The sequence below is a fragment of the Muntiacus reevesi genome, chromosome 3 (genome assembly GCF_963930625.1).
Source record: "Muntiacus reevesi chromosome 3, mMunRee1.1, whole genome shotgun sequence".
NCBI classification, from domain to species: domain Eukaryota; kingdom Metazoa; phylum Chordata; class Mammalia; order Artiodactyla; family Cervidae; genus Muntiacus; species Muntiacus reevesi.
Window position 1 is genome coordinate 102869868 of NC_089251.1, and position 27009 is coordinate 102896876.

At 56.3% G+C, this 27009-nt stretch overlaps 1 protein-coding gene across 1 annotated transcript in view; it reads left to right on the plus strand.

Annotated features, from left to right (window-relative positions):
* The first annotated feature begins 4910 nt into the window (after positions 1 to 4910).
* The window catches only part of PADI4 (peptidyl arginine deiminase 4), a 28599-nt gene continuing 6500 nt past the window's right edge, over positions 4911 to 27009 (plus strand). Inside the window, exons 1-10 of the mRNA XM_065927476.1 lie at positions 4911 to 5002; positions 6306 to 6486; positions 8613 to 8679; positions 10349 to 10416; positions 12270 to 12384; positions 13771 to 13896; positions 15611 to 15789; positions 15921 to 16024; positions 16757 to 16868; positions 18947 to 19054. Of these exons, the coding sequence (XP_065783548.1) occupies positions 4911 to 5002; positions 6306 to 6486; positions 8613 to 8679; positions 10349 to 10416; positions 12270 to 12384; positions 13771 to 13896; positions 15611 to 15789; positions 15921 to 16024; positions 16757 to 16868; positions 18947 to 19054 (1152 nt within the window). The remainder of the gene's footprint in view (positions 5003 to 6305; positions 6487 to 8612; positions 8680 to 10348; positions 10417 to 12269; positions 12385 to 13770; positions 13897 to 15610; positions 15790 to 15920; positions 16025 to 16756; positions 16869 to 18946; positions 19055 to 27009) is intronic.

Here is a 27009-nt window from a genome sequence, read left to right on the forward strand (position 1 = left end):
TCTTCTACCTGAAGCTGCGGGCAGGCTGGGGGCCTTGTGCTCAAAGGGACTGCGAGCCCCTCGGCTGAGGGATCTGAGCAGGAGGCGGTTGCGTGGTGCGTGGATGGAAGCAAGGGGCAGAGCCCAAGAGTCACCCCTTCCTGTCTGCAGCGGTGGGGGCCGTGGCGAGTTACCTGACCCCGAGCGCTGAGTTTCCTCATCTGGAAAACGGGAGAGTGTAATTCAGACGACGTCTGCTCTGAGGGTCACAGATGCTGCGTATCAGCAGCTGGCTCAGGTAAGGGCCACATCAGAGAGCAGAGCCGGTGAGACAGAGCCGGGCTGGAAACCCGCTCGGGAGCCGTCTGGCCTCGAGCGTGGTGCTTCTCACCTCGGCAGAAACAAGACCCAGCCCTGCCCGTTGGGTCACGGTGAGAATTAGCAGTAATACAGCCCGGGGCTTCCCTGGTGGTCCAGGGGCTGAGACTCTACCCTCCCAGTGCAGGGGGCCGGGGTTCCGTCCGTGGTCAGGGAACTAGAGCCCGTGTAGCGCAAGCAAGCGTTGGAGCCCTGAGGCTGAGAGTGCACGTGCTGCGGCCAAGGCAGAAGGTCCCGAGACTGAGGCCCAGCGCGCCAGACAGGTGGGCGGGATTTAACTAAATGTCTTAAAAAAGAAGGGAAGAGTACGGCCCAAGACCTGGTGGCGAGAATAGCACATGGCGGTCTCTGTCATCACCTCCATCCCTGTGAGTCTGTTCAGACAAAACCTATTTAGACTCTAAAGAGTGCCAGGGATTTCAGAGGCATTCCATGAATAGCTGCTGCGTTAAGAGCTAAACAACTGAATCTGAACTGTATCAGTGGATGAAGAACACTGAAGGAATGGCCCAGCCGTCTCCTCCAAAGGCAACTTTGCAGTATGTTCAGTCCTGTCCTCAGGCTCTGGGAAGGATTCCTGACTCCCGTTCCTTTGCCCAGAGTGTCGCCACCACGGTCGCCCGCAGGAGGAGAGCCAGGCTGGCCGCTGGGCGTCAGCGCAGGGGCAAACACCCAGGGGACACTGGGCGACCCTGGGCTCAGCCTGACTTCCTCCCAGGGAGCAGCTGCGCTGGAGGTTCTGCCGTTCAGCCTCTTTCTCCAGGGTTTATGGCCTAGACTCTGAGCCAGCTGCCCTCAAGGGAGAAAGGCTTTGCTTCCCAAGTCCCAAAGTCCGGTTCAGGCTCTGAAAGGGTTACTGTCTTCTGCGAGAGTGATGGGGGGGCGGGGAGGGGCCTCAGGGGGCCCTGCAGGAAGCTGTCCTGTCCCCCAGGGGCCCTGCCGGGAGTCAGGCCTGGGCTGGGTGCGGGAGAACCCTGGTCTTCAGCCCCAAGGGTTTGGTCAGCACGAGGATGCGTCAGGAGCCAGGCTGGGTACAGAGGGAGCAGCTGAAACCGACCGAGGCCCTGCTCTCAGGCCTAGTCGGGGCTCAGACATTTAAACACACACACACAGTGACAAGCTGTGGCACATTTAGGAAAAGAACTGAGTGCTCTGCGACAGGATAAAGAGGGACGAAGATAAATCCACAAAGTCCTGCCCATAACCCAGGCACGGGCACAATGGATGCATCAGTGTTGCTTGTGACACAGAAAATCTGTAAGCAGCCTTCACGTACAACGTGCAATGGACCGAGCTGTGTCTCTCCACCCCCATTCATGGCATCTGGTCCCATCACTTCATGGCAAATAGGTGGGAGACAGTGGAAACAGTGTCAGGCTTTATTTTTCTGGGCTTCAAAATCACTTGCAGATGGTGACGGCAGTCATGAAATTAAAAGACGTTTGCTCCTTGGAAGAAAAGCTATGACCAACCTAGACAGCATATTAAAAAGCAGAGACATTACTTTGCCAACAAAGGTCCGTCTCGTCAAGGCTATGGTTTTTCCAGTAGTCATGTATGGATGTGAGAGTTGGACTATAAAGAAAGCTGAGCACCGAAGCATTGATGCTTTTGAACTGTGGTGTTGGAGAAGACTCTTGAGAGTCTCTTGGACTGCAAGGAGATCCAACCAGTCCATCCTAAAGGAAATCAGCCCTAAATATTCATTGGAAGGACGGATGCTGAAGCTGAAACTCCAATACTTTGACCACCTGATTGGAAGAACTGACTCATTGGAAAAGACCCTGATGCTGGGAAAGAATGAAGGCAGGAAAAGAAGGGGATGACAGAGGATGAGATGGTTGGATGGCATCACTGACTCAATGGACATGAGTTTGAGCAAACTCTGGGAGTTGGTGATGGACAGGGAGGCCTGGCATGCTGCAGTCCATGGGGTCACAGAGAGTCAGACACGACTGAGCGACTGAACTGAACTGATCGACCCCCAATTCACGTGTTAAAGCCTTGATGGTCCCGTCTATAGTAGGGGCATCACAATAGGATCTACTTCATGGGGACGTTGGCAGGAAGCAGGATTGGAACTCAGGCCTGACTAATCCCACAGTCCTGCTCTTAATTAATGAGGCAAATGCTTTGTTTCAAAGTCAGAGAAAATAAACAAAAAAACCCTCCATATATGTTAAATAGACATTTCTCCAAAGATATACAGATGGTCAAAAGGCACATGAGAAGATGTTCAGCATCACTAATTATTAGGGAAATGCAAATCAAAACTATAGTGAGGTATCACCTCATACCACTCACAATGGTTGTAGTCAAAAAGTCTACAAAGAGTAAATGCTGGAGAGGGTGTGGAGAAGAGGAAACTCTCCTAACACTGTTGGTGGGGATGTAAACTGGTTCAGCCACTATGGAGAATAGTATGGAGGTTCCTTAAAATATAACTGAAAATAGAGCTACCGGAAAACCATAATTCGAAAAGATATGTGTGCCCTCACGTTTGTTGCAGAACTATTTACAATAGCAAGGACATGGAAGAAACCGGAACGGCCGCTGGCAGAGGAGTAAAGAAGATGTGGTATACACACAAATGTGCACAATGCAATATTACTCAGCCATAAAAAAGAATGAAATAATGCCATTGGCAGTGACATGTGACATGACATAGAGGTTGTCATAATGAGCAAAGTCAGACAGAGAAAGACAAATATATGATATCGCTTATATGCATAACCTTAAAAAATGGTACAACGAACATATTTACGAGACAGACATAGAGTCACAGATGCAGAAAACAAACGTGGTTCCCAAGGGAGGAAGGAGGGAAGGATAAATTGGGAGACTAGGATTGACATATACATACGACTAGATGTAAAACGTGTAACTATTGATAATAAGAACCCACTATGTAGTAGAACCTACTATATATACAGGGAGCTCGACTTACTAGTCTGTGATGAGTGACATGGGAATAGACTCTAAAAAGCAGTGGGCATGTGTGTATGCATGACTGATTCACCTTGCCGTCCAGCAGAATCTAAACAACGCAGATCTAGTAGACTTCAGCAAAGCTTCTGCTCATCCCAAATCCCCAGCACACCTCCTCTGGCTGTTGCCTCTGGGACCCGTCCCTCAGCCCCTCACCCACCACCCCACGAGCAGGCAGAACCTGCGGCAGCTGCCCACACCCAGGGCTCTGTGATGAGAGGATGTCCCCACGGGTGCAGGGAACGCTGGCTTCCAGCTCGGCCACACACTGCCCATGGCGCCTTGGGCTCAGCATCTTCCTTCTCTGTGCCTCTGTTTTCCCTTCTGTAAAATGGGCAGTGATAGTATAACAAGCCTATGTGGACCTTGAATTGCAGTGGGAAGTAGACGTGTTAAAATCTGAAAAGCGCGCGTCACCTGGATGGGCAGGGGGTAAATGTGGCATGCGGAGCAGGCTGCCCTTGGTTCACCCTGGCCCTGCCGCTTTCTAGCCATGTAGCCTCTCCGTGACTCAGTTTCTCCCTCTGGAAAATGGGGAGGATAATGGCGCCGGCCTCAGAGAGCGTCTGTGAGGATGCAGTGAGGGACTTGCAGTAGAACCCACCTCACAGGCTTGCCTTAGTGGGTATTTCCACATGAAGGCCAGAGAAAGACGCCCAACACAGAAAACCCAGGAGACCGAGCCGTCATGGGGATGACCCAGCCTGGGTGGCTTGTCCCAAACCTGGTTAGACTTCTTTTTTAATCCATTTTATTTTATTGTTTATTTTTAACCAGAGTGTAACTGCTTTACAAAGTTGTATTCGTGTCTGCGGCACAGTGAGGAGCATCGGCTACACACCCCCTCGCCCTCAGAGCCTTCTTCCCGCTGCCCCTTGTCGCCCGCCCAGGCCGGCAGAGAGCGCGGAGTGAGCCCCCGAGGCACGCAGCGGCTCCTGGCAGCCGTCTGCTCCCCGCAGGGGCCTGCATGCGTCAGTCTTAGCTCTCAGTTCGTCCCCACGCCCCTTCACCCGCGGTGTCCACACGTCCGTCCTCCACGTCCGCATCTCTGTTCCTGCCCTGATAGCAGGTTCATCAGTCTCATTTTCCCAGGTTCCATATCCGTGCGTGCATATATGACGTTTGTCCTTCCTGGTTCCTCTTTGAAGGTGTAGCCCGGTCTGTGACCTCAGCCTCGCCTTCTCCTCTCTGATACCCTGTCTGGAACAGAGAGGCAGGTCTGGGTGGACCTAGGTGTCCGCGGCTCCAGGGAGGGATGGGGCGGGGGGATGAGGCCTCAGACCCGCACCCCCGCTCTCAGGCTTCCGAAACCCCCAGCTCTTGCCAAGACGCTGATCAAGCCTGCCCGGCACCAGTCCTGGCATCAGTGCCAAACCTGGGTCCCGGTCCTGAGGCAGCTCCAGGACAGAGGAGGGGCCGAGGAGACACCGCGGGCCCCAGGGGAGGAGGGGCTGAGCCGCTGGGCCACAGACCGCAGGTGCTGACTCATGGCCTCCCCCGGCGCTGGGCGGATAAAGGAAGCGGCCTGGGGCTTCCTGAGCCGCAGGGACGTGCACCAGCCAGCGATGGCCTGGGGGACGGTGGTCCACGTGGCCCCGGGGCAGCCCACCCACGCCGTGTGCGTGCTGGGCACCGAGACACAGCTGGACGTCTACGGGTGAGCCGGGGACGCCTGTGCCCGGGCAGCTCTGGGGCTGGGGTGAACGGTTTCTGCTCAGGCTCCAGCCTCTGCGGCCACTGCCGGGGAGATGCCGGAGAGCCGAGATCCGAGTGGCCCTGGGCTTCCCCAGGGCTCAAGGCAGTGGTTCATGGCCACAGACAAGCGGGCTTCCCCAGGGCCTCACCGCAAAGGAAATACGGTAGGGCAAGCTGGACCACGTCCTCGCATGCTTGAGGCCACGGAGCTCAGAGCGGCCCGTGACTCGCCCGAGGCCATGCAGCACGTGGATCCTGGAGTCAGGTCTGGCCTCTGGACTTCACGGCCCCGGCCTGGTTCACCTGGCAGTGTGTTGCCCTGCGCTTCTCAGCCAAGCCTCCGTCCGTGGGCGTGTAATAGCACGGGTGTGATGGGACAGGTTCTGGCCTGGAGCAGCGGAGGCGGAGACCCGGCCCCGCTCTTGGTGAGCTGAGAAGCCTGGGCAACTGAGCCTCAGTTTCCTCATCTGTGAAATGGGGATTACACCCAGTTTGCAGGGTGCTTGCAGGGATTGAGTGTGAAAAACTTGAAAGTGTTTGCTGAGTACTTACGACAGCGCTGGGCCTGCCGCTGGCTGTTCTTTTGTTCTTTCATTCCTTCACCAAATACTGATTGAACCCCGATTGTATCCAAGCCCCGCGCCCAGCTCTGGGTACGCAGGGCGGTCTGAGCCACTCGTGGTGGGCACGGCCGGGTCATTGCTGTGGTCAGCAGTAGCAGTGCCAGCCTCTGGCTTCCGCAACCACAGGTGAGCACCTGCGCTTTGAGAAGGTGCCCAGGGGACTGTTTGGCACATTCCCTTGAGTGTCGCTTCCTGAAAGGGGGCAGCAGAACAGCAGCAGATGTCTGGGGCCTCCCGGGGACACGGAGACTGGCAGCAGGCCGAGAGGGTGAGGACCGAGGGGAGAGGAGGGCCGCCGCCATCCGGGCCACCCTGCTCCGGGGGAGGCTGTCCATTGGGGAGGCCTCGAGCCCGGGGCTCCAGCCCCGCTGCTCACAGTCACGGCTGATCTTCACAGCAGGCTTGGTGCACACAGCTCAGTCCAGCCCCCGTGAGGCAGGCAGCGCTGCCCCGTCTTACGGAAGAGGAGGCCTGTTTTCACCTTTTACCTTTCCTTTGTCCATTTTTTCTATGTAGACTTTCTCTCTGTACTTGCCTTTTTGAAGACAACTGGCGGGACAGGAGGCGCCCTGGGGCCAGCAGCAGCAGGCCGGGCCCCGCCTCACCGTGTCCGTCTGTCCTCCCTGTCTGTCTCCTCCACAGCTCTGCCCCCAAAGGCTACACGTCCTTCAGCATCACCGCCTCCCCAGGAGTGGTCGTGGAGGTCGCCCACAGGCCTCCAGCCAAGAAGAGTCCCACAGGCTCGTCCCAGTGGCCCCTGGAGCCCGGGCTGGACGTGAGCCTGAAGCTGAGAGCGGCCAGCGAGAGCGCCGGCGACCAGAAGGTGAGGGCAGCGCGGGGGCTGGGAGGCGGGGCGGCAGCAGGTCCTCGCAGGCCCGTCTGTCCGGCATCGACCCACGGCCTCAGCCACGCTCAGAGCCTCCTTGACTCCGGGAGCGCTCATGACAGCTTGTTCCAGGCGTAGCACCCTCACATTGAGATGTCAGGGGGTTACGGAGGTCAGGGTTTTCATTAAATTTATTCATCCAGCAAATGTTTAATAGGCGCCTTCTCTTTGCCGGGCACTATCAGACCCTGAAGATTTTAGTGAACGAGAAAGGTGAGCTGCAGCCTCTGTGGGGCTTGCAGCCTTTGGGCGGAGGATCACATAACATAAAAAACTAGGAACGGAGCCACCCGCTGGGAAGCTGAGTCTGGCAGCCGCAGGGGACTGGTCTTGCCCTCGCATTGGTCTTTGTACGGCTGTTGTCACAAGGGACCACACTTTTAAAGCAGCAGAAACATGTCCTCTCACGTTTCTGGAGGACAGAAGTCTGAAACCGAGGTGTCACAGGACCACGTTCTCTGGAATCAGTTTTCTGAGGAGAACCGGGTCTGTGCCTCTTCCAGCTGCTGCTGGCTGCTGGCAGCCCTAGACTGACAGTCGCGAGGCTCCAGTCTCTGCCCCGTGGCCCAGACCTCCTCCTATCTCTCTCTGCCTCCTTCTTGGCAGGACACTTGTCACTGGACTTAAGGCCTATCTGAATAACACAGGATGATCCCAAGGTCCTGAATTACATCCGCAAACATCTTTTTTTTTTTCTTTTTTTTCCCCAAATGGGGTCACATTCACAGGATCCAGGGATTAGGATGTGGACATATCTTTTGGGGAATCACCATTTGACCCGCTGTACTCACATTGACTATAGATGGATAATCAGGACCCTCTGGAGGTTCTCACACACAGATCTGGGCCAATAACCACTTGTTCCCAGCAGGGGAGGCCAAGCAGTCTCTCCCCCGGGGCAGAGAGCTGTTTCCTGTTGTAGGAACAGACCTTGGGCATCGAAGCTGGTCAGCGAGTGAGTAGTCAGGGAAAGCTTCCTGGAAGAAGCGGCAAGCTGAAGGGTGCTATGAACGACCTATTTAAGAGGGGGAAAGAGGAGCAAGAGCTCAACGTGGAGGATGTGGCCTGAGTGCGCACTCTGGATAAGAGAGGGTGAGATGTGTGTCGGGGAAGCTGAAAAAGGCTTGTGTGGAAAGGAAGGAGGGTGGAGAGAGAGAGCCAGTGTCAGAGGGTTTGGCGTCCAGGACCTCTTTCTCTTGAGGCAACAGGAAGCCAGCGGAAACCTGTCACCCAGGAGCAGCGAGACCGTGTGTGTACATTAGAAAGACCCACTGGCTGCGGTGGAGTGAGTCGATTAGATCTAGGCAGGGCGGCCAGTCAGGAGGTGGACGCCACGGTTCAGACGCAAGGTGACGGTAGCTGTGACATTTCTCTGGGCGCCCGCCATCTACAGGGCAGCTCCAGGCACCTCAGTGTGGCCCCGGGGAGCCCTGCTTCCTCTGGGGGCAGCTCTTGGGTTTTGCTCTGGGGAACTCCCCTCCATCATCTTGCTTGGAAGTGTGGTTCCCCTGATGCTCGGCCAGGAGGGGTCGATCGGATTGGTTCCCCCTGGACTTGGAGCGTTGGGAGATGGGGGTTGGTGTTTCTTGATCTCAACAGCACCTGCCCTGAAGAGGCCAGCCCCTGCTCAAAGCCCCTGCTCCCCAATCCCTGGAGGGCTGGGGCCCCAGGCTTTCCGAGTCTGCTTCCTCAGGCCTCCTCCCTTCCCCGAGGGCCAGTGTTCCCTGTGGCTGTCACCCCAGCCTCCCTCTCACGCCTCTCCCATCACACCCCCAACTGCTGGACTCTGCGCTCCCTCCTGGATCCCCCTCAAAGAGTGGCTCCCTGACGCCAGGCAGGCAGAGAGAGCCCTGGGCCCCGGCTCCCGAAGGACCCTCCTCTATGCCTCACAGGCACTTGAGTGTGTTTCTGCCCCTCCAGTCCTGCCCGCTGGGGCGCTCCCAACAGGCTGGGGGCCCCATCCTTGTCTCCCTGGCCCCCCGCTCCGAGCCGGCACGTAACAGGCCGTTTGGTCTTTGCTGAATGACTAAGGACGTCATTAGTGGTTCGCCCCTGTTCCGCAGGTGCAGATTTCGTACCATGGACCCGCGCCCACCCCGGTTGAAGCCCTGCTCTACCTCACTGGGGTCGGTAAGTGATGCCCAGCAGCTCGGAGCTCAGCCCCTCCCCTCCACACACCCCGCGCGGGAGAGACTGCACCCGACGCTTACTTGAGACCAAGCGGAGAAAAGAAGAATCTCTAGACAGCCATACATCTGGCAGTTCATAAACATTCCTCCCCCAGTCAGGGAACCACAAATACAGCTGGAGGTAGGGCATTTGCAGGGAGGTTCAATTACATCTCAGTATTTTATTTCTCAGCTTAGGAATTGGCATGTGGATTTTTTACATATGAGTCCCTATACCTTTTTGAAACCTCCAATATTTATGAGGAAAATAGATGATGATACTGTCTTACACAATAATATAGACCAGTATCCCCCAAACGATTTACATCCCACCTTCACCATTTTTGCCATATCAGTGATCTATACTCATATTTGCTTAGTATTCTTCTTCAACTAAAGTATGTTTTAACTTGCCCTCATTTTAGACAATAATATCATAATACCAGCATTATTTAAATGTACACTAAGTATATGAACAACATGTGAAGGTTTCATTCATTTATTTCATAATAAGTGTCATTTACTTATTTCATTAATAAATACGAATATAAATAAATTTCATTCATTATTTCATTAAAACACATTTTAATAATTTTATTATCATTATTTAGCACTTACTCTATGGCTTCCCTGGTAGCTCAGACGGTAAAGCGTCTGCCTACAATGTGGGAGACCTGGGTTCGATCCCTGGGTGGGGAAGATCCCCTGGAGAAGGAAATGGCAACCCACTCCAGTATTCATGCCGGGAAAATCCCATGGACGAGGAGGCTAGTGGGCTATGGCCCATTGGGTGGCAAAGAGTCAGACACAACTGAGTGACTTCACTTCACTATGCTGCCAAGACTTTACATTTAAACCTTTCAACAATCCAGTGAAATTGCTACTATTATTAGCCCATTTTACAGGTGAAGAAACTGAGGTACAAGAGGTAAAGAGACCTGCCCAAGATCATACTGCTGGTTAGCAAAGGAGCCAGGACGTTCTGGCCCTGCACTGGCACATGGCTATGTGCATTTTATTTTATTTTATTTTTTTTGGCTATGTGCATTTTAAAAGGTCAATCTCATTCTGTGATCTCATGAGGTCACTGCACAATTATCATTGGAATGACCGTGTGGTCATGTGTTCTGATGAGGGGAAAGCATATGCTCTCTCACCCGTGCCGTCTGGACAGAGCAGGCATGTCTGAGGCTGTGATTTGTCCCGCGGTACTCAGAACGAAAAGTCAGGTGGGCCCGAGGCAACCACTGTGCCCCCCCCCCCCCGCAAGCTCACCGGGGGCTGCTGTGGGGCGGCGAGGCGTCCTCGCAGGAGCTCTGCCTCTTACACCCACTGGGGTGGCTGGGAACTCTTTCTGAAGCCCTGGGGTGGGGGGCGCACGGGGCAGACACGCAGGGTCTGGGTGGCGGCCTCCCACCCAAGGAGGATGCCTGTGGTCAGGAGCCCCTGCTCTTCTGCCTGGGGGCACACGGGAGTCTCACACCCTGTGACTCCTCTGAAGGGGAGGCAAAGAAGCCTTCCTGCGGGTGAGCCTTCTGGGGAAAGGACTGTCCGTCTGGGGCCAGGCCAAGTGCCCCACCCTGGGTCTGGTCTCCTCACCAACCCTGCCCTCTTATTTCCTGGGATTTCAGAAATCTCCTTGAGTGCAGACATCAGCCGCACCGGCAAAGTGAAGCCCGCGGGAAGCGTGAAGGACCAGGTACACACAGCTTGACCTTGGCAGGGCCCTGAATGACCTCCTGCCTCCGCTGGGCTCGCCTCGCATGCCCCCTGGTGGTGATGGCATGAACAGCAGCATGTTTCATATATCCAAGTTAATAGGCCAAGAAACACAAGTTTAGGAAGAAAAAGAAAATTAAAATCACCAATACCATTATTGCTTTGGTTTATATAGGTCCCATCGAGTCTACAAAACTAGATTTTCATGATTGTAGATTCAGAGAATGTGTTGTCCCACAAACTGAAAACTAGATTCACCCAGTTCACCCACAGCATAGAAAATTTGCAGGCAGGTATGGACCCTGACCCAAAAATCTGGGCTGTGAATAAATCCCAGATGGCCCAGTAGTTAGGACTCCACACTTCCACTGAAGGGGTCCTAGGTTCAATCCCCGGCTGGAGAATTAAGATCCCTCATGTGGGACTTGCCAGTAATAAAGAGTCCGCCTGCCAAGGCAGGAGACATAAGAGATACAGGTTCAGTCCCTGGGTGGGGAAGATCTCCTGGAGAAGGACATGGCAGCCCACTCCAGTATTCTTGCCTGGGAAATCCCATGGACAGAGGAGCCTGGCGGGGTGCAGTTCAAGAGGTTGCAAAGAGTCAGACACGACTGGAGGAGTAAACAGCAACAACGTCCCTCATAGCATGGCCAAAAAAAATCCCCTATAAATCCCCTATGCTAGAGTTTAGCGACTGGTGGGAGAGGTTCACACGGGGCGAATAACACAGAAGAGGCAGTGGATGGAGCAGGGAAGGGGCAGGTGGGGTCAGGGAGTGTGTGTTGCAGAAATGTAGGGTGGTGGTTGATGATGATAGGTTGTCTTAAACCTCAGGATAAACCTCATGGTGTTCCTGAAGCTTCAAAGCTGCCTGCACATTTTTATGCTGATCTGGACTTTAATTAACTAATTAATAATTTTTTTGGCCACGCTGTGCAGCTTGCAAGATCTTAGTTTCCCTGCCCCAGGCAGTGAAAATCCCAAGACTTGTTCACTGGACCATCAGGGCAATCCCCATATGCTGGGTACACTTAAGGATGATAGGACCTGTCAAAAATTAAGATCCCCTTGTGGGATCAGTCAACAGGGAAGGGAAGAATTGCAGCTCTGGGAGTGGAATCTGTCCTTCTGTCTTTCCCAAATTGCAGTCACTCCCTGGGGCAGAACGCCTTGCTACAAACAGAAGGTGTCATCACTGTTGAGATTCTTGATGGGAGGGGTGCTTCATTTGCTTTCATCTTCACACAGATAGCAATCAGCTGCTAAGAATAGTGCCCACACTTTCATGAAAGAGTTAATTAAGAGTTTTCATAAGAGGAACTATTTAGATCTGAATCTTGACACAAACGTTTAGCTCAGCTTGGTTTGCTAATCCAACAGTTTTTAAAAGCTGTTGAAATCAATTTTACTGTCTTGGGCTCCTATCTTCATTAAAAAATTTTTTTTAAGATTTTTTTTTATGTGGACCAGTTTTAAAGTCTTTATTGTGTTACAATATTGCTTCTGTTCTATGTTTTGATCTTCTTGGCCACAAGGCATGTGGGGTCTTAGCCCCCTCATGAGAGATCAAACCCACACCCCCAGCACCGGAAGGCAGTCTTAACCATTGAATCACCAGGGAAGTCCCTTGGGTCCCTTTTATAAAATGCATGAGCTGAATTTGTTTATGGTTTTGGGGGGAGGCAAAAATCCACTCTCAGGACCAAAATACAACCTGATGTGGGAGGAAGACGTGTAAACCACGCGAGACTGCCAGGTGCTAGGCAAGGTGGCGGGCTTCCCCAAGAGCGTGGGGGCACACGTGTTCCTAAGTGACCTCTGCTGGGTCCGCAGGCGGCCTGGACCTGGGGCCCCCGTGGGCAGGGCGCCATCCTGCTGGTGAACTGTGACAGAGACAGCCCCAACTCTTCCGCCGTGGACCACAAGGACGACCAGCTTGACGGCAACGGTAAAGACCCCCAAGATCTGGAGGAATAGGGCTTTTGTCTTTTTGTAAAGTCTTCCGTCCTGAGCCTTGCAACAGCCCTCAGATGTGAGGCTTGCTGGGAGCATGCTCTCGTCAGCACACGGGTGACGTAGGTGAAGGAGTGGACAAGGGTCCTGAGCGCAAGTGGCCTGCCCAAGGTCACTCAGCAGCCAGGGGAGGGCTGGGAGCCATGTCACGTGTCCCGATGCCTCCTCCTGGGCCCCGTTTCTATCCCTAGCCTGTTGCCCAACCCAAGCTTCTGCTCGAAGGTCAAGCCTGGGGCCCCAAATAATTTAAAATGAAAGGCTGACCAGAGCCCCAAACTCAGGTCAGAGGGGCCCTGAGCCCCGGCCAGTCTGGGCACTGCTCCAACCAGTTCGGAATTATTAGTTCAACTGATCCTTCAGCTCAGGGCTCAGAAGTATGTATGGTTCTCATCCCCACTTTACAGATGGGAAAACTGAGGCACAGGGAAGTTAAGCAACTTGTCCCGGGTCACACAGCTAGCAAGGGTGCGGCTCGGGATCGGAGCCCGGGCATCCTGACACCAGGGCAGGGGTAGGAGCCCCGCCGGCGCACCTCTGAGCGGCGGCCAGGATGAAGACGCACGGCCCCCCGCACCGGAGGAGGGCGCCCGGGGAGTGAGGTCATTTGGCCAGGGCGGCAGCTACTGCCTTCCTGCGGGAGTTGCTAGCATGGCCTAGATGGATGCAGTTTGAAGTCACGTGCAGTTGGTGTGTCCTGATGCCAGGAGGCAGCGTCTCCACGGCGCCTGGCGCACACGTACCCGTGTGGACCCTCCCAGGATGCCAGGTGCTGTAATACGGGCTTTGCACCCGTGACCGCACCCTCTCTGCGCAGGCTCTGTGCTTAGCCCCGCGTGCTGACAAGGAAGCCGAGGCGTGGAAGCGGAAACAACTCCCCAGGCTCACACAGACCGGGGCTCGCACCCTGCCCGCTCCAGCGCCCTTAAACACATGACTCTTGTCCGGGTCTGCCTTCCCCACGTCTTTGTCAGCCACCGTTCAGGCTGGTTCGTTTCCCACGCAGGCCCCAGGAGAAACTTCTCCACTCATTCACTCCACAAGCAATCATTGATCACCTGCCTTCTGCTAGGCATTGGTCTAGAGGCTTCTCAGAGCTGGAAACAAACATAGATGTGGTTTTTGCCTCGCCAAGCTAACGGCCTAAGCTCATCCTGGTGGGAGAGGGCATGTCCAAAACCTTGATTCGCTTTAATTCTAAAATGAAAACTGTCACTTAAAAACTGGAAAGAGCATAAAGAAAATAAAGCCAGGTGCCGAGGGTGGTCCTGGAGGGAGGGTGGTCTCAGGGGCTGACGTCCAGACCATGCCCTTCTCTTTCCAGACCTGAAGGACCTGTCCCTGGTGACCCTGAGCACCAAGACCCCCGGGGACTTTTTCAGCAAGCACCAGCTGGTGCTGCACGTGGCCAAGGCTGAGATGGACAAAGTCAGGGTGTTTCAGGACAATGGTGAGTCGGCCCTGGCTGTCACCTCGGTGCTGCCTTCCCGCCCCCGCCAAAGGGACTCGGCCTCTTTACCCCCTCTTCCGGGAAAAATTCCCGAGCACCTACCACGTGCCAGCTTCTAAGAATCGAGGAAGCAGCAGAGAGCAAGTTGGAGGGCCTCTCTGAAAAGGTGGGCGCAGACAAAATGCAGGCGGCAAGATGAGGTCTGGGGCCGGGTGAGCGCAAAGGGCACGCTCTCCCTCCTGAGCACTGCTGCAGCTGATCTTGTGTGTCCGTCCCTTCTCTCTCACACACACGCATGCACAAACACACACAGAAGACTCATTTGCAGGAGCTGTTTTGCTCTTGTGTTTTAAAGCAACCGGGTTTTTTGTTTGTCTGTTTTTGGCCACGTCATGTGGCATGCAAGACCCTAGTTCCCCAACCAGGGGGTGAACCCCCTCGCCCTGCAGTGGAAGTGCGGCGTCTTACCCATGGGACTGCCAGAGAAGTTCCCAACAAGAGCTGGGTTGTTGAATCCCAGCTGACTGCACATAATAACTGTAACATGTAGTCATTTGTTCAACAATCTGCTGATCAGAAGCATCAGCAGTTTCTCAGTGGCTCAGGGGCACCTGCCCCCGAGCGCTAGGTCAGCTCTAGGCACAGCGAACAGAGCGAAGAACTTAGCAAAGTCTCTGCCCTCAGCGGGATACGTGAAAAGTCGCCATCTGCAGCCTCAGATGGCGATAAATGCTGCACAGAAGGAGGCAGTGGGGAGGGAGACGGCGGTCAGGGAGGCCCCCAGAAGGTCGCTGAGCAGAGGGAGATGGAGGAGCACCGGGGGACGGCACTCTGGGGCAGAGGGGACCGCGGACGCAAAGGCCCTGAGGTGGGCTGTGCCCGCGGGCTCGAGGACACAGGGCGACCGGTGTGCCGAGAGCAGCAGCAAGGTTTACGAGGCTGAACAGGGCAGAGAAGAAAGGCCAGAGGCGAGGGGCCGGGTCACAGAGGCAGGAAGTGCCTGTGGCTTCTTGTCTGTACAGGTGGGGGCCCAAGAGGGCTGTGCCGAGGAGCACCCCAACCTGACTTACTTCCATTCAGACCACAGGGATTAGACTGACTTTAGTTTGGCCACAAACCAACTCCTTGCCTCTGTGGAGGTATCACCTCCTCCAGGAAGCCTTCCCTGACCTTCCAGCACTTATTGCTCTCTGTGATTTTGACTCTTTTCTCCTCCCTACTGTGGCGCTAGTCGTGAAGAACCCGCCTGCCGATGCAGGAGACATAAGAGACACGGGTTCGATCCCTGGATCGGGAACATGCCGTGGAGGAGGGCACGGCAGCCCACTCCAGTATCCTTGCCTGGAGCATCCCTTGGACTGAGAAGCCTGGTGGGCTAAGGTCCATAGGGTCGCAAAGAGTCAGACACGAAGGAGTGACTCAGCATAGACGACTTACCCAGTAGACCGCGCGCTCCCTGGGGCCGAGGACAAGGCCGTCTCCCAGATCCTCTGGGGTCGCTGCGAGCAGGTGAAAGGCAGGGAGTGGACGAGTGAGAGAATGAACTATCGCATATGCGGGCTTTCTGTGACGCCGGGTGACTCAGGCACCCCCCCACTGCACTCCTGGGCCCCATGCAGTGATGTCGCGGCCGAGGCTCAGTCCTTTCCCCCTGAGGAGGGGCTCGGGCTCTTCAGAGACAGGGCCGGAGTGCTGACCCCCTGCCCGCTCCTAGGTGGCCGGCGGCCCTCCCGGTACAGCGCGGTCCTGGGGCCAGAGCGCCCGTCTCACGCGCTGGAGCTCCCGGGTGGCCAGCGCAGTACGCACTTCTACGTGGAGGGCCTGGCCTTCCCCGACGCCAGCTTCCCCGGGCTCATTTCCCTCCACCTCTCCCTGCTGGACACGTCCAACCCGGTAGGCCGGGGGGCCAGGGGGCTGGGCTTCCAGGCCCCGCCCCGCTGGGGAGGGGGCTTCCCGTGGCCCCGTGGGCTGGCCGCCCTCACAGCCCCTCTCTCGCCCTACCCGCGCCCCCCACGCCGCCGCAGGAGCTCCCCCAAAGCCTGCTTTTCCAGGACAGCGTGGTGTTCCGTGTGGCCCCCTGGATCATGACCCCCAACACCCAGCCCCCGAAGGAGGTGTACGTGTGCAGGTGAGGGGCCCTGTCCCCCCAGGGAGACCCCGGAGCGCTTCATGCCGGGCGGCATGGATGGGGGTAGGGGTGCTCGGCGCTTGTTTGGAGCTGTAGGCGGGCAGGGAAGTCATCGTGGGTGGTGTTTCCATGTCACTCTCCGCCCCCGAGGCATCCTGAGGGCTGCTTTAGCACCTGGGGGCCTTTGGACTTTGCCAGACTGGGAAGATGAGAACTCTGGTCCTCCAGGTGAGGCCTCTGGGCCCCCAGAGGGCGGCCCTGCACGCGGTACTCCCAGCGCTCATTTCAAATGCAGGATCCTGACCAACCTCTGAGCTTCCGTTCTCCACCCTGGGGCAGGACACACGGCCGGGGCGCCCTGGGCGTCCGTCCTGCGGTCAGGGAGCCCCTGATAACCACGCAGGGCCTCGGGGGCCTTCCCCCGCCTCTTCCTGCCGCTTGGGGGAAGGAGGGCTGCGAATGTAACCTAGTGGTTAGGGCGCAGCCTGGACCGGAATGCACGTGGCGTGACCTTGACTCTCACCTCCCCACTCCACCGTGCCGCTGGTTCCCCTCCTGGTCTCCCTCGGGCTCCAGGGTCTCGAAGCACCTTCTGTGGGGGTCTCCTCCTCTGTCCAGGCCTCAGCTCCTGCGCCGCCCTTAGTCCAGCTCGCCTCCCCAGAGCTCAGCCAAGGCCCCTGGGTGCAGAATCAGGGGCACTAAGGACCTTTTCTTTTTTCCTGATCTTTCTAGGTTATTTGAAAACGAGGACTTCCTGACGTCACTGACCGCACTGGCCAAGAAAGCCAAGTGCAAGCTGATCATCTGTGCACAGGAGGAGAGCGTGGACGACCGGTGGATGCAGGTGTGTGCCCTCGGCGCAGGCGGGCTGGGCATGCGGGAGGCGCGCCTGAGGGTCAAGGGACATGGGGCCCCGGCTCCACGGGCTTGGCCCCGCACCCTGCTGGCCACCCTTCCTCGGCTGGGCGGGGAGTTAAGAGCCTCCAGCGTCCCCGCGTGTGGGGGTGGCTCAGGAAAGTGACCCTACTGACACTTACTGCGTCCATGGCCTGCTAGCTGTGCCACCGAGATGACCTCCTTCCTGCTTGAAAACTGTCAGATGACCTCAGGAAACTAAGCAAATGCTGCAGAGCTCGGGGGCTGGGGCTTAAGCGGCTGGGACGCCAGCTGCCCCGGGCTTAGCCTCCAGGCCAGGCCGCACCCCTGCTCCAGCATCTTCCGAGGCGCCTGTCTCCTCTCAGCTCCCTCCCGATCGAGTTGCCCCGTGTCCAGCATCCTGGATCAGCTCTCCTTTCTCATCCCCACATGTGGCCTCCGTGGCGGCTCAGACGGTAGAGAATCTGCCTGCGATGCAGAAGACCCGGGTCGGATCCCCGGGTCAGGAGGATCCCCTGGAGGAGGAAATGACAACCCACTCCAGTGTTCTTGCCTGGAGAATCCCATGAACAGGGGAGCCTGATGGGCTACAGTCCACGGGGTCCCAAACAGTCGGACGCGACTGAAGCATCTAACACACACACACCCCCAAATAATACCCGGTCTTCCTTTCTTATCGCTCCACCTGTGTTAGATCAAGCTAGATGAATGGCTGAAATGTCACCATTTTTTATCTCAGAGAATGGCAGTTTGAACCTCCAAGATGGTTCAGCCTAACAGTGTTTTACGTCCCACGTCACTCCTCCCGGCTGGAATACAAGCGGGGTGTGCACCCGACCCATTCTGCGCCTTCCCGTCTCTGTCCCAGGGGCTCAGCTGGGGCCTTACCCGCCCTCTTCTGGGGCACGATTACCTCTGCCCTCCAGGCCCCAACTACGCAGTCCTCTTTCATTATTATTATTATTATTATTATCCATTTGTGGGCTTCCCTTGTGGCCCAGTTGGTAAAGGATCCGCCTGCAATGCAGGAGACCTGGGTTCGATCCCTGGGTTGGGAAGATCCCCTGGAGAAGGGAACAGCTCCCCCCTCCAGGATCCTGGCCTGGAGAATCCCATGGCCTGTATACTCCATGGGGCCGCGGAGTCGGACAGGGCTGAGTGCCTCTCGCCCACTCTCGTTGTTCCTCTGTGTTAGGGAATAGGTGCTTTGTGATGTTGTGTTAGCTTCCACTCTACAGCAAAGTGTCCGACCCTTTGCGACCCCGTGGACTGCAGCCCGCCAGGCTCCTCTGTCCATGGGATTCTCCGGGCCAGAGTACTGGAGTGGGTAGCCATGCCCTCCTCCAGGGGATCTTCCTGACCCAGGGATCAGCCCGGGGTCTCCCACATTTCGAGTGGACTCTTTACCCTCTGAGCCAGCAGGAAGCCTGACAATACTGGAGTGGGTAGCCTATCCCTTCTCCAGCAGATCTTCCCGATCCAGGAATTGAACCGGGGTCTCCTGCACTGCAGGTGGATTCTTTACCAGCTGGGCCACCGGGGGAGGCCACACATAGGCATATATCCCCCCTTCCCTAGATCCTCTTCCACTTAGGTCAGCACAGAGCGCTGAGTGGAGTCCCCGTGCCACACGGCAGAGCCTGTTTAACGAGTCTCCCCTGTGCCATCCCAGCTGCGTTGGGAGTCCCTCTGTGCCCCCCGGACCCCTCACCTCGCTCCCATCCCCTCCTAGCACTGGGTGCTGAACACCCAGCTCTTGGGTCCCCCCTCGAGCTCAGGGCCTGTGGCTGGTACACCGTGGGTCCCTGGCACCCACCAGGAGCAAGAGTGACGGGCACCCGGGTGACTCCTCTGCACGCGGGTTCAAGTGCAGGACAGTAAGCTCGGCTTTCCCAGAGCCCCTCTTCTGGGGTTGAGTAACCCCCGCGCATTTGCCCTTGACCCCTCGGGGAGAGAGCGCGGATGGTTCTCCAGCCCCGATCCCTGCGCTGGGTGCGGGACCCAGGCCGCACGGGTGACAGCCTCCCTGCGCCTCTCCTCGGGCAGGACGAGATGGAGATCGGCTACACGCAAGCCCCGCACAGGACGCTGCCCGTGGTGTTTGACTCCCCGAGGAACAGAGGCCTGAAGGACTTCCCCACCAAGTGCCTGCTGGTACGTGCGGCGCGGGGGGGCGCAGCGCCGAACGCCCGCCTCCGCCTCCTCCTCGCTCCACGCCCCGCCCCACGCCGAGCACCCGCGGGCGCCAAGAGCCATCGCGCGGGCGGAGCGGCGGGTTTTTAAAATCAACTGACTTATCTGTTTTTTAAGTTTGTATTTCTCCGTGTGTGTGCGTGCTCAGTAGTGTCCAGCTCTTCGCAACCCCCTGGACTACGGATAGCCCGGCCCCTCTGTCCAGGGCACTCTCCAGGCCAGAACACTGGAGTGGGTCACCATTTCCTCCTCCAGGGCATCTTCCCAACCCAGGGATCGAACCCAAGTCTCCTGCATTGGCAGGCGGGTTCTTTACCGCTGAGCCACCTGGTTAAAGTTACTATTTTATTTTAATTTTCTTTTTCAGCTGCATGGGTTGACATGCAGGATCTTAGTTCCCTGACCGGGGGTCAAACCCGCACTCCCTGTGTTGGAAGAGCAAATCTTAGCCACCGAATCTTCAGAAAGCCTCTGACTGGGATATCTTTGTTATCAGGTGACATCTGGGTTCGCCTTTCCCAAAGTCCTTTGTGGCGGTGAGCTCAGTTTGTCCCTCAAGGAAGCCCTGCTGAGCACGTAGCTCAGCTGTGGGCCTTCTTGCTCCACGCACATGCTCCTGGGACCTCCCTGGTGTCCAGCGGTGAGGGCTCTCACTCCCACTGTGCGCGGCACGGGTTCAATCCCCGGTCAGGGAGCTGAGGTCCTTCATGCCTCCTGGTGTGGCCCAAAGAAAAAAGATGTTCTTCTGCAAGGTGGGGGTGGGGCCCGGGCCAGAACCTTCCTCAGCACCCAGCGTGAGGCTCTGTCTTTCGGGTCGGAGTGTGACTTTCAGGGGCTCCCCTTGGGACATGCAGAGTGTTCAGGACCAGAGTGGTCATTTCTTCAGGGTGCCTTTATCAGCCAGGGTCTCTACATGTGTTTAGGGGGTGGAGTGAGGGCATGTCAGCGAGTCATGCTTGACGACCGGGTAGCTGCCTGCAAACTCAGCACAGAATAATAAAAACAAGAGCAACAATCATAATGGTCACACCTTGGGGCTCACGTCCTGTGGCAGTCACAGTGCTGAATGCCTACGTGACCTCATGTAATTTCTCTGACAACCTCTGATAGTAGGTGCTATTACTAGGCCCATTTTATAGATGAAGAAACTGAGGCTCAAAAGGTGAAGTGGCTTTCTCGAGCTCACAAAAAGACAGTTAAGTTGGAATTCAAACCAGGCCAGGACCACCCTGCCCCCTGCTTTCCCAGGAAGACCCCAGGCTGTGCTCTGAGCCTGACAGCCCCCTGACCTCAGGCGCCCAGGGAAGACGGAGGAAAGAGTGTGGGGTGCAAGCTGTGCCACAGTGAATGGCTTTCCAGGGAGCATTCCGTTCCCCAAAGGGAAAGGGGGCGACCGTGCCCACGCAGGAGGCTCTGAAAGGAAGCTTGAGTTTAACTCTCCCGTGCTGAGTGGCGCCGACGCAGGGGTTTAGTTGGGGTCGTGATGTCTCTGCCATTGGTTCAGTTCAGTTCAATTCAGTCGCTCAGTCGTATCCAACTCTTTACATCCCCATGGACTGCAGCACGCCAGGCCTCCCTGTCCATCACCAACTCCCAAAGCTTACTCAAACTCATGTTCATCGAGTCAGTGATGCCATCCAACCATCTCATCCTCTGTCGTCCCCTTCTCCTCCTGCCTTCCGTCTTTCCCAGCGTCAGGATCTTTTTCAGTGAGTGAGTTCTTCCCATCAGGTGTACAAAGTATTGGAGCTTCAGCTTCGGCTTCTGTCCTTCCAATGAATATCCAGGACTGATTTCCTTTAGGATGGACTGGTTGGATCTCCTTGGAGCCCAAGGGACTCTCAAGAGTCTTCTCCAACACCACAGTTCAAAAGCATCAATTCTTCAGCACTCAGCTTTCTTTATACTCCAACTGTCACATCCATATGTGACTACTGGAAAAACCATAGCTTTGACTAGATGGACCTTTGTTGGCAAAGTAATGTCTCTGCTTTTTAATATGCTGTCTAGGTTGGTAATAGCTTTTCTTTCAAGGAGTAAGCGTCTTTTAATTTCATGGCAGCAGTCACCGTCTGCAGTGATTTTGGAGCCCAAGAAAATAAAGTATATCACGGTTTCCACTGTTTCCCCATCTATCTGCCATGAAGTGATGGAACCAGATGCCATGATCTTCGTTTTCTGAATGTTGAGCTTTAAGCCAGCTTTTTCACTCTCCTCTTTCACGTTCATCAAGAGGCTCTTTAGTTCTTCACTTTCTGCCATAAGGGTGGTGTCATCTGCATATCTGAGGTTATTGATATTTCTCCCGGCAATCTTGATTCCAGCTTGTGCTTCCTCCAGCCAAGCGTTTCTCATGATGTTACTCTGCATATAAGTTAAATAAGCAGGGTGACAATATACAGCCTTAATGTACTCCTTTTCCGATTTGGAATCAATCTGTTATTCCATGTCCTGTTCTGACTGTTGCTTCTTCACCTGCATACAGATTTCTCAGAAGGCAGGTAAGGTACCCTGGTATTCCCATCTCTTTAAGAATTTTCCACAGTTTCTTATGATCCACACAGTCAAAGGCTTTGGCATAGTCAATAAAGCAGAAATAGATGTTTTTCTGGAACTCTCTTGCTTGTTCGATGACCCAACAGATGTTGGCAAATTGATCTCTGGTTCCTCTGCCTTTTCTAAATCCAGCTTGAACATCTGGAAGTTCTCGGTTCATGTTCTGCTGAAGCCTGGCTTGGAGAATTTTGAGCATTACTTTGTTGGTGTGTGAAATGAGTGCAGTTGTGCGGTAGTTTGAACATGCTTTGCCATTGCCTTTCTCTGGGGCTGGACTGAAGACTGCGCCTCCACAGACAGCCTCGGTGGAGGGAGGCCGTGGTGGTGCCTCAACCCAGCGTGTCTGGGGTGTCAGTCACGTGCTCAGTCGCTCAGCCATGTCCAGCTCTTTGTGACCCCGTGGACTGCAGCCCGCCAGACTCCTCTGTCCAAGGAATTCTCCAGGCAAGAACTGGAGTGGGGAACCGTTCCCTCCTCCAGGGGCTCTTCCCAACCCAGGGATCGAACCCAGGTCTTCTGCATCGCAGGTGGATTCTTTACCATCTGAGCCACCAGGTCTGGGGTATCTTGACTCAAATCACTCAGGAAAAGAATTGGGGATAAAGGGTAGGGACTTCCCTGGGCTTTCCTGGCGGCTCAGATGGTGAAGAATGCATCTACCCTTCAGGAGGTGCAGGTTCGATCCCTGGGAACGGCTGCCCAGTCCAGTATTCTTGCCTAGAGAATTCCACAGAGGAGTCTGGCGGGCTACAGTCCATGGGGTCGCAGAGAGTCAGGCCGGACTGCGTGGCTAACGCTTTCACACTTGCTTTTCCAGGAACTTCCCTGGTGGCTCAGTGACTAAGAATCCTCCTTGCAATGCAGGAGATGCAGGTTCAGTGTCTGGTTGGGGACTAAGATTCTCCCTCGCCTGTTCTGGGAGTTAAAACCCAATGCAGCCAAATAAATAAATAAAAATAAATGTTATAAAAAGAATTGGGATAAGCATCAGCCTCCTCACCAGACTACAGCCCCATGTGCTTCTCCAGCCCTGGGCCGCTTCCCCTGCCCCTCACCTGGCTCCAGCCCCGCTGGCCTCCTTCCTGGTCTCCAGACGTGCCCAGCTCATGCTCACCCCAGGGCCTTTGCACGTGCTCTTCCCTCTGCCTGCAGCGCTCGCCCCAGTTCAGGATCTGGCTGCTTCTCTACCTTCAGGCCTCAGCCTCAGTGCCCTTAGGGAGGCAGCCCACACTCCAGGTATCCTCCACCTGCCTGTTCCTCCTGGAGTCTCTGTTATACGTCACCAGCCTGCCTACTTCCCACCCTCTGCCTCCCAGATAAACTGGCAGCAGCAGGCAGGCAGGGGCTGGGCCATGGCGCCCGTCACTGCTCACCAGGCACTTGGCTGGCAGCCTGACCCACGGCAGCTGTTCTCCCTGCAAGGCGACATCTGTCAGCTTTAAACCAGGAAGTGGAGCGCCGGGAGCACTTGCCATAAATAGAAGCATTTAACCTTGAAGTTAAACGGAATGAAAACAGAGTGCTACTAAATCCACCTTCACACAGAGGACTGCAAAAACTCAGAAGCAAGGTTTTGCTCTCCATTTGTTAAGACAGGAGGTGAGTGTGTGAAGGGTGGATTTGTACCACTGCTCTGAGACCTCTATCTCTGAGGAACCAGAAAGACCAGAGGAGAAGCTGGACACCTTCTGAGTCTGTGCCGGGATGTAGGCAAGTAGCCCCCCTGGGCATCTCTCGCGCACCCCGCTGTGGGGACCCCCTCAGCTAACAGTGCAGACCGCTCGCCTGCAGAAACCCCAGCCTGCAGCCTGTGTAACTGTCGTCTCATGGCGACAGTGAGCGCAGTGACTTGGACGGATTTATCATTCCTTCATCAAGCGTTCTTTGAGCACGTCCTCTGTGTCCGCCCTGTTCTAGGCACTGGGACTCTATTGCTGAGCAATGCCAAGGCCCCTACCCTCATGGAGCTGTCATTCTAGCTCAGAGAGGGAGACAAATGAAATAGTCAGGGGAGGCCTCGTTGAGAAGCTAACAGTGGAGCCAACACTCCAAAGAGGTGGAGGAGCTGACTCCACGGATGTCTGGGAAAAGAGGGTTCTGGGCAGTGGGACAGGAACGATAAGCTTTTTGATATATTTATTTTTGGCTGCACTGGGTCTTCGCGGCTCCACGGGCTCTCTCTGGTTGCGGAGAGTGGGCGCTCGGGTGGTGGGTGCCGTAGCTGGGGCGCACGCTCTTGGTCGCTCGGCGGCACGTGGGGTCTAGTTCCCAGAGCAGGGATCGAACCCGTGTCCCCCGCACTGGCAGGCGGGTTCTTAACCACGGGACCCCCAGGGAAGGCCAGAAGAGTAAGTCTAATGAATAAATAAGTTACATTATATGTTGCGAGGTGAAGTCAAGTACCACAGAGAAAGCAAGCGGAATCACGGGGCTGCCAGCCGCCAGAGTGCTGGGGGGTTAGATGGCGACTCTGAACGGAATGGTCAGCGGAGGCCTCACTGAGAAGCTGACACCAGAGCAAACACTCCACAGAGGTGAAGGAGCGGACTCCACGGACGTCGGGGTGAGGAGGGTTCTGGGCAGTGGGACAGCCAGGGCAAGGTCCTGAGGCGGGACGTGCCTGGCATGTCCATGGAGTGGTGCGGAGGCCGGAAGCGGGGGACCAGTGAGCCAGAGGCAGGGAGAGCGGAGGGGCAGGCACGTGGTGGGGATGGGGGTCGCTGGGGAGACAGGTCCTGGGGCTTCCTGGCCGCCGTGGGGCCGTTTCTTCAGAATCTGAGACACTGGGAATCACTGCAGTCTTCAGCAGAGGATGAGTATGATTGGTGCTGTTAAAGGGAATCTCCGGTTGCATATTGAGAATGGATGGACGCGAGGAAGGGTGGGGCGGGGGACCGGGGATAGGGTCACCACTGCAGCTGGTGGCAGATGATGGGGCTGCAGACCAGGGGGGCAGCCGAGGGGGAGAAGCAGCCGGCTTTGGGACGTGTTTTTATTTTTAATATTTACTTGCTGATCTGGCTGGTCAGGTCTTAGTTTCAGCATGCAGGAGCTTTAGTTGCAGCGTGTGGGGTCTAGTTCCCTGACCAGGGATTCAACCCAGAGTCCCTGCCCTGGGAGTGAGGAGCCTCAGCCCCTGGACCACCAGGGAAGTCCCTAGGGAAATGGTTTGAGGGCAGAACCAACAGGACTTCCTGACTGCGGGAGGGGACTCCAGGCCTTGACCCTCGTGGGGGGCAGGCGCCATCCCCTGGGAGGGGAGGACCAGGGGACGGGCAGGGAACGAGGGGCTGGGGAGCGGGGTCAGCCGTTCTGACTGGGGCCCGCGTGAGATGTCTGGTCAGCGTCCACGCGGGGCGTCAGGCAGGCCCGGGACGCGCTTCCGGCTTTGGGAGGACGTGCAGACCGAGTTGGGAGCGGGGCGTGGTCAGCACGTGGACGGGCTTTCACGCGACCAGGCGAGACCACCGCAGGAGGGAGTGAAAGGAGGAGCAGGTCTGCCCCCCGCCCCCAGCGCACAGGGGACTCGGAGGGAGCAGAGGGGAGGAACCGGGCGCAAGCGCAGAGAGCGTGGGGCGGACGGGGCCGACCAGCCCACCCCGCTGCTGCTCACGGGCAGGGGGCCCAGGCGTTGCCCGTGGAGCCGACTGTGGCCACAGAGACCCCGAGGGGCGTCTTCTGCGTGCTGACTGTCGCTTGGCTGGTTTTGGCCGTGGGGGGCTTCTCCGCTGCACACAGCCTTCCTCTAGCTGTGGGGCGCGGGCTTCTCACTGCAGGGGCTCCTCTTGACCCGAGGCACAGGCTCCGGGTGCTCGGGCTGCAGTAATTTCAGCTCCCGGGTCTCGGGGGGCTCGGTAGTCGGGAGCATGGGCTTCGTTGTCCTGCATGTGGGGCCTTCCCGGACCAGGAATCGAACCCGTGTCTCTTGCATTGTCAGGTGGGCTCTTAACCGCTGGACCACCAGCGGAGCGCAAGGGGGCAGTTCTGACGGCCCAGTGGGGGAGGACGCCAGGTTGGCGTGGGCTTTAGAGAGAAAGGGAGGGTTTGGAAATGATAGGGTGTAGACTTGTGGAGTCACAGACCCCTTGAGTCTACTCATCTTCCCACAAGAAATGCACCCAAGCCCACTATTTGGCATCTAGTTTCAGGGCGTCTGTGGCCCCCATGAAGCCCCAGGGTACAAACCATCCATTTGTAGGAAGTAGAGTTAGAGGTGGGCTTCCCTGGTGGCTCAGCGGGTAAAGAATCCACCTGCAATGCAGGAGACACTGGTTCGATTCCTGGGTCAGGAAGCTCCCCTGGAGAAGGGAAAGGCTACCCACTCCAGTATTCTTGCCTGGAGAATCCCCATGGACAGAGGAGCCTGGCGGGCTACAGCCCCTGGGGTCGCAAAGAGTCAGATGTGATGAGTGCAGAAGCACAGGGTTAGAGCTGCCATGCGCAGGTTGAGTGGCGGCCATGCACATGGGCCCTGACCCCCGGAGGCAGATGCCATCTTACACGGCAGCAGGGGCTTCGCGAATGAGATTAAGTCAGGGGTCTTGGGATGGGGATTCTCCTGGGTGATCTGGGCGGACTCAATGCCATCACAAGGCACCTCATGAGAAGGAGGAAGCGGGGTCGGGATGGGGAAAGACTTCTGAGGTCAGAGACTGGAGTGGTGGGCACTGAACATGGAAGAAGAGCCACCAGCCAGCTGACCACCAGAAGCTGAAGACGAAGGAGATGGTTCTCTCCCAGAGCCTCCAGGAGGAGCCAGCCTGCCGCCCCTTGATTTCAGTCCCGGGAGGCTGACCAGACCTCTGAGCTCAGAGCCGTGAGAGAATGAACGTGTGCTGTTTGCCGCCGCCGGTCGGCTTACAGCGGCAGCCGGAACTGACATGGCGGGGAGGGGGCCGCCCCGCGGTCTTCTCACGAGGACGAGGGGTCACAGCCTCGTGGGGGGGCCGCTGCAGCCCCAGGTCGGTACGTGACCCCGTGTGCACCAAGAGCGTCTGCTATGCAGGCAGCTCGAATCGCTGTCTTTCTGACCTTAGTTTCTGCTCTGAAAATTAGGATGAAAATGATACCTTGCAGATTCATTTTTACACCCGAGTTAAAGTTTGTGAAGTGGGCTTCCCTTGTGCTCAGGGGTAAAGAATCCACCTGCTGATGGAGGAGACGCAGGAGACATGGGTTCGACTCCTGGGTCAGGAAGATCCCCTGACGGAGGAGATGGTGACCCACTCCAGTGTTCTTTCTTGGGAAATCCCGTGGACAGAGGAGCCTGACAGGCTATAAATCCATGGAGTCACAAAGAGTCACAACTGGATGACATGCAAGGTTCTGGAGCCGCCGGCGTCCCTCAGAGACTCATAAAC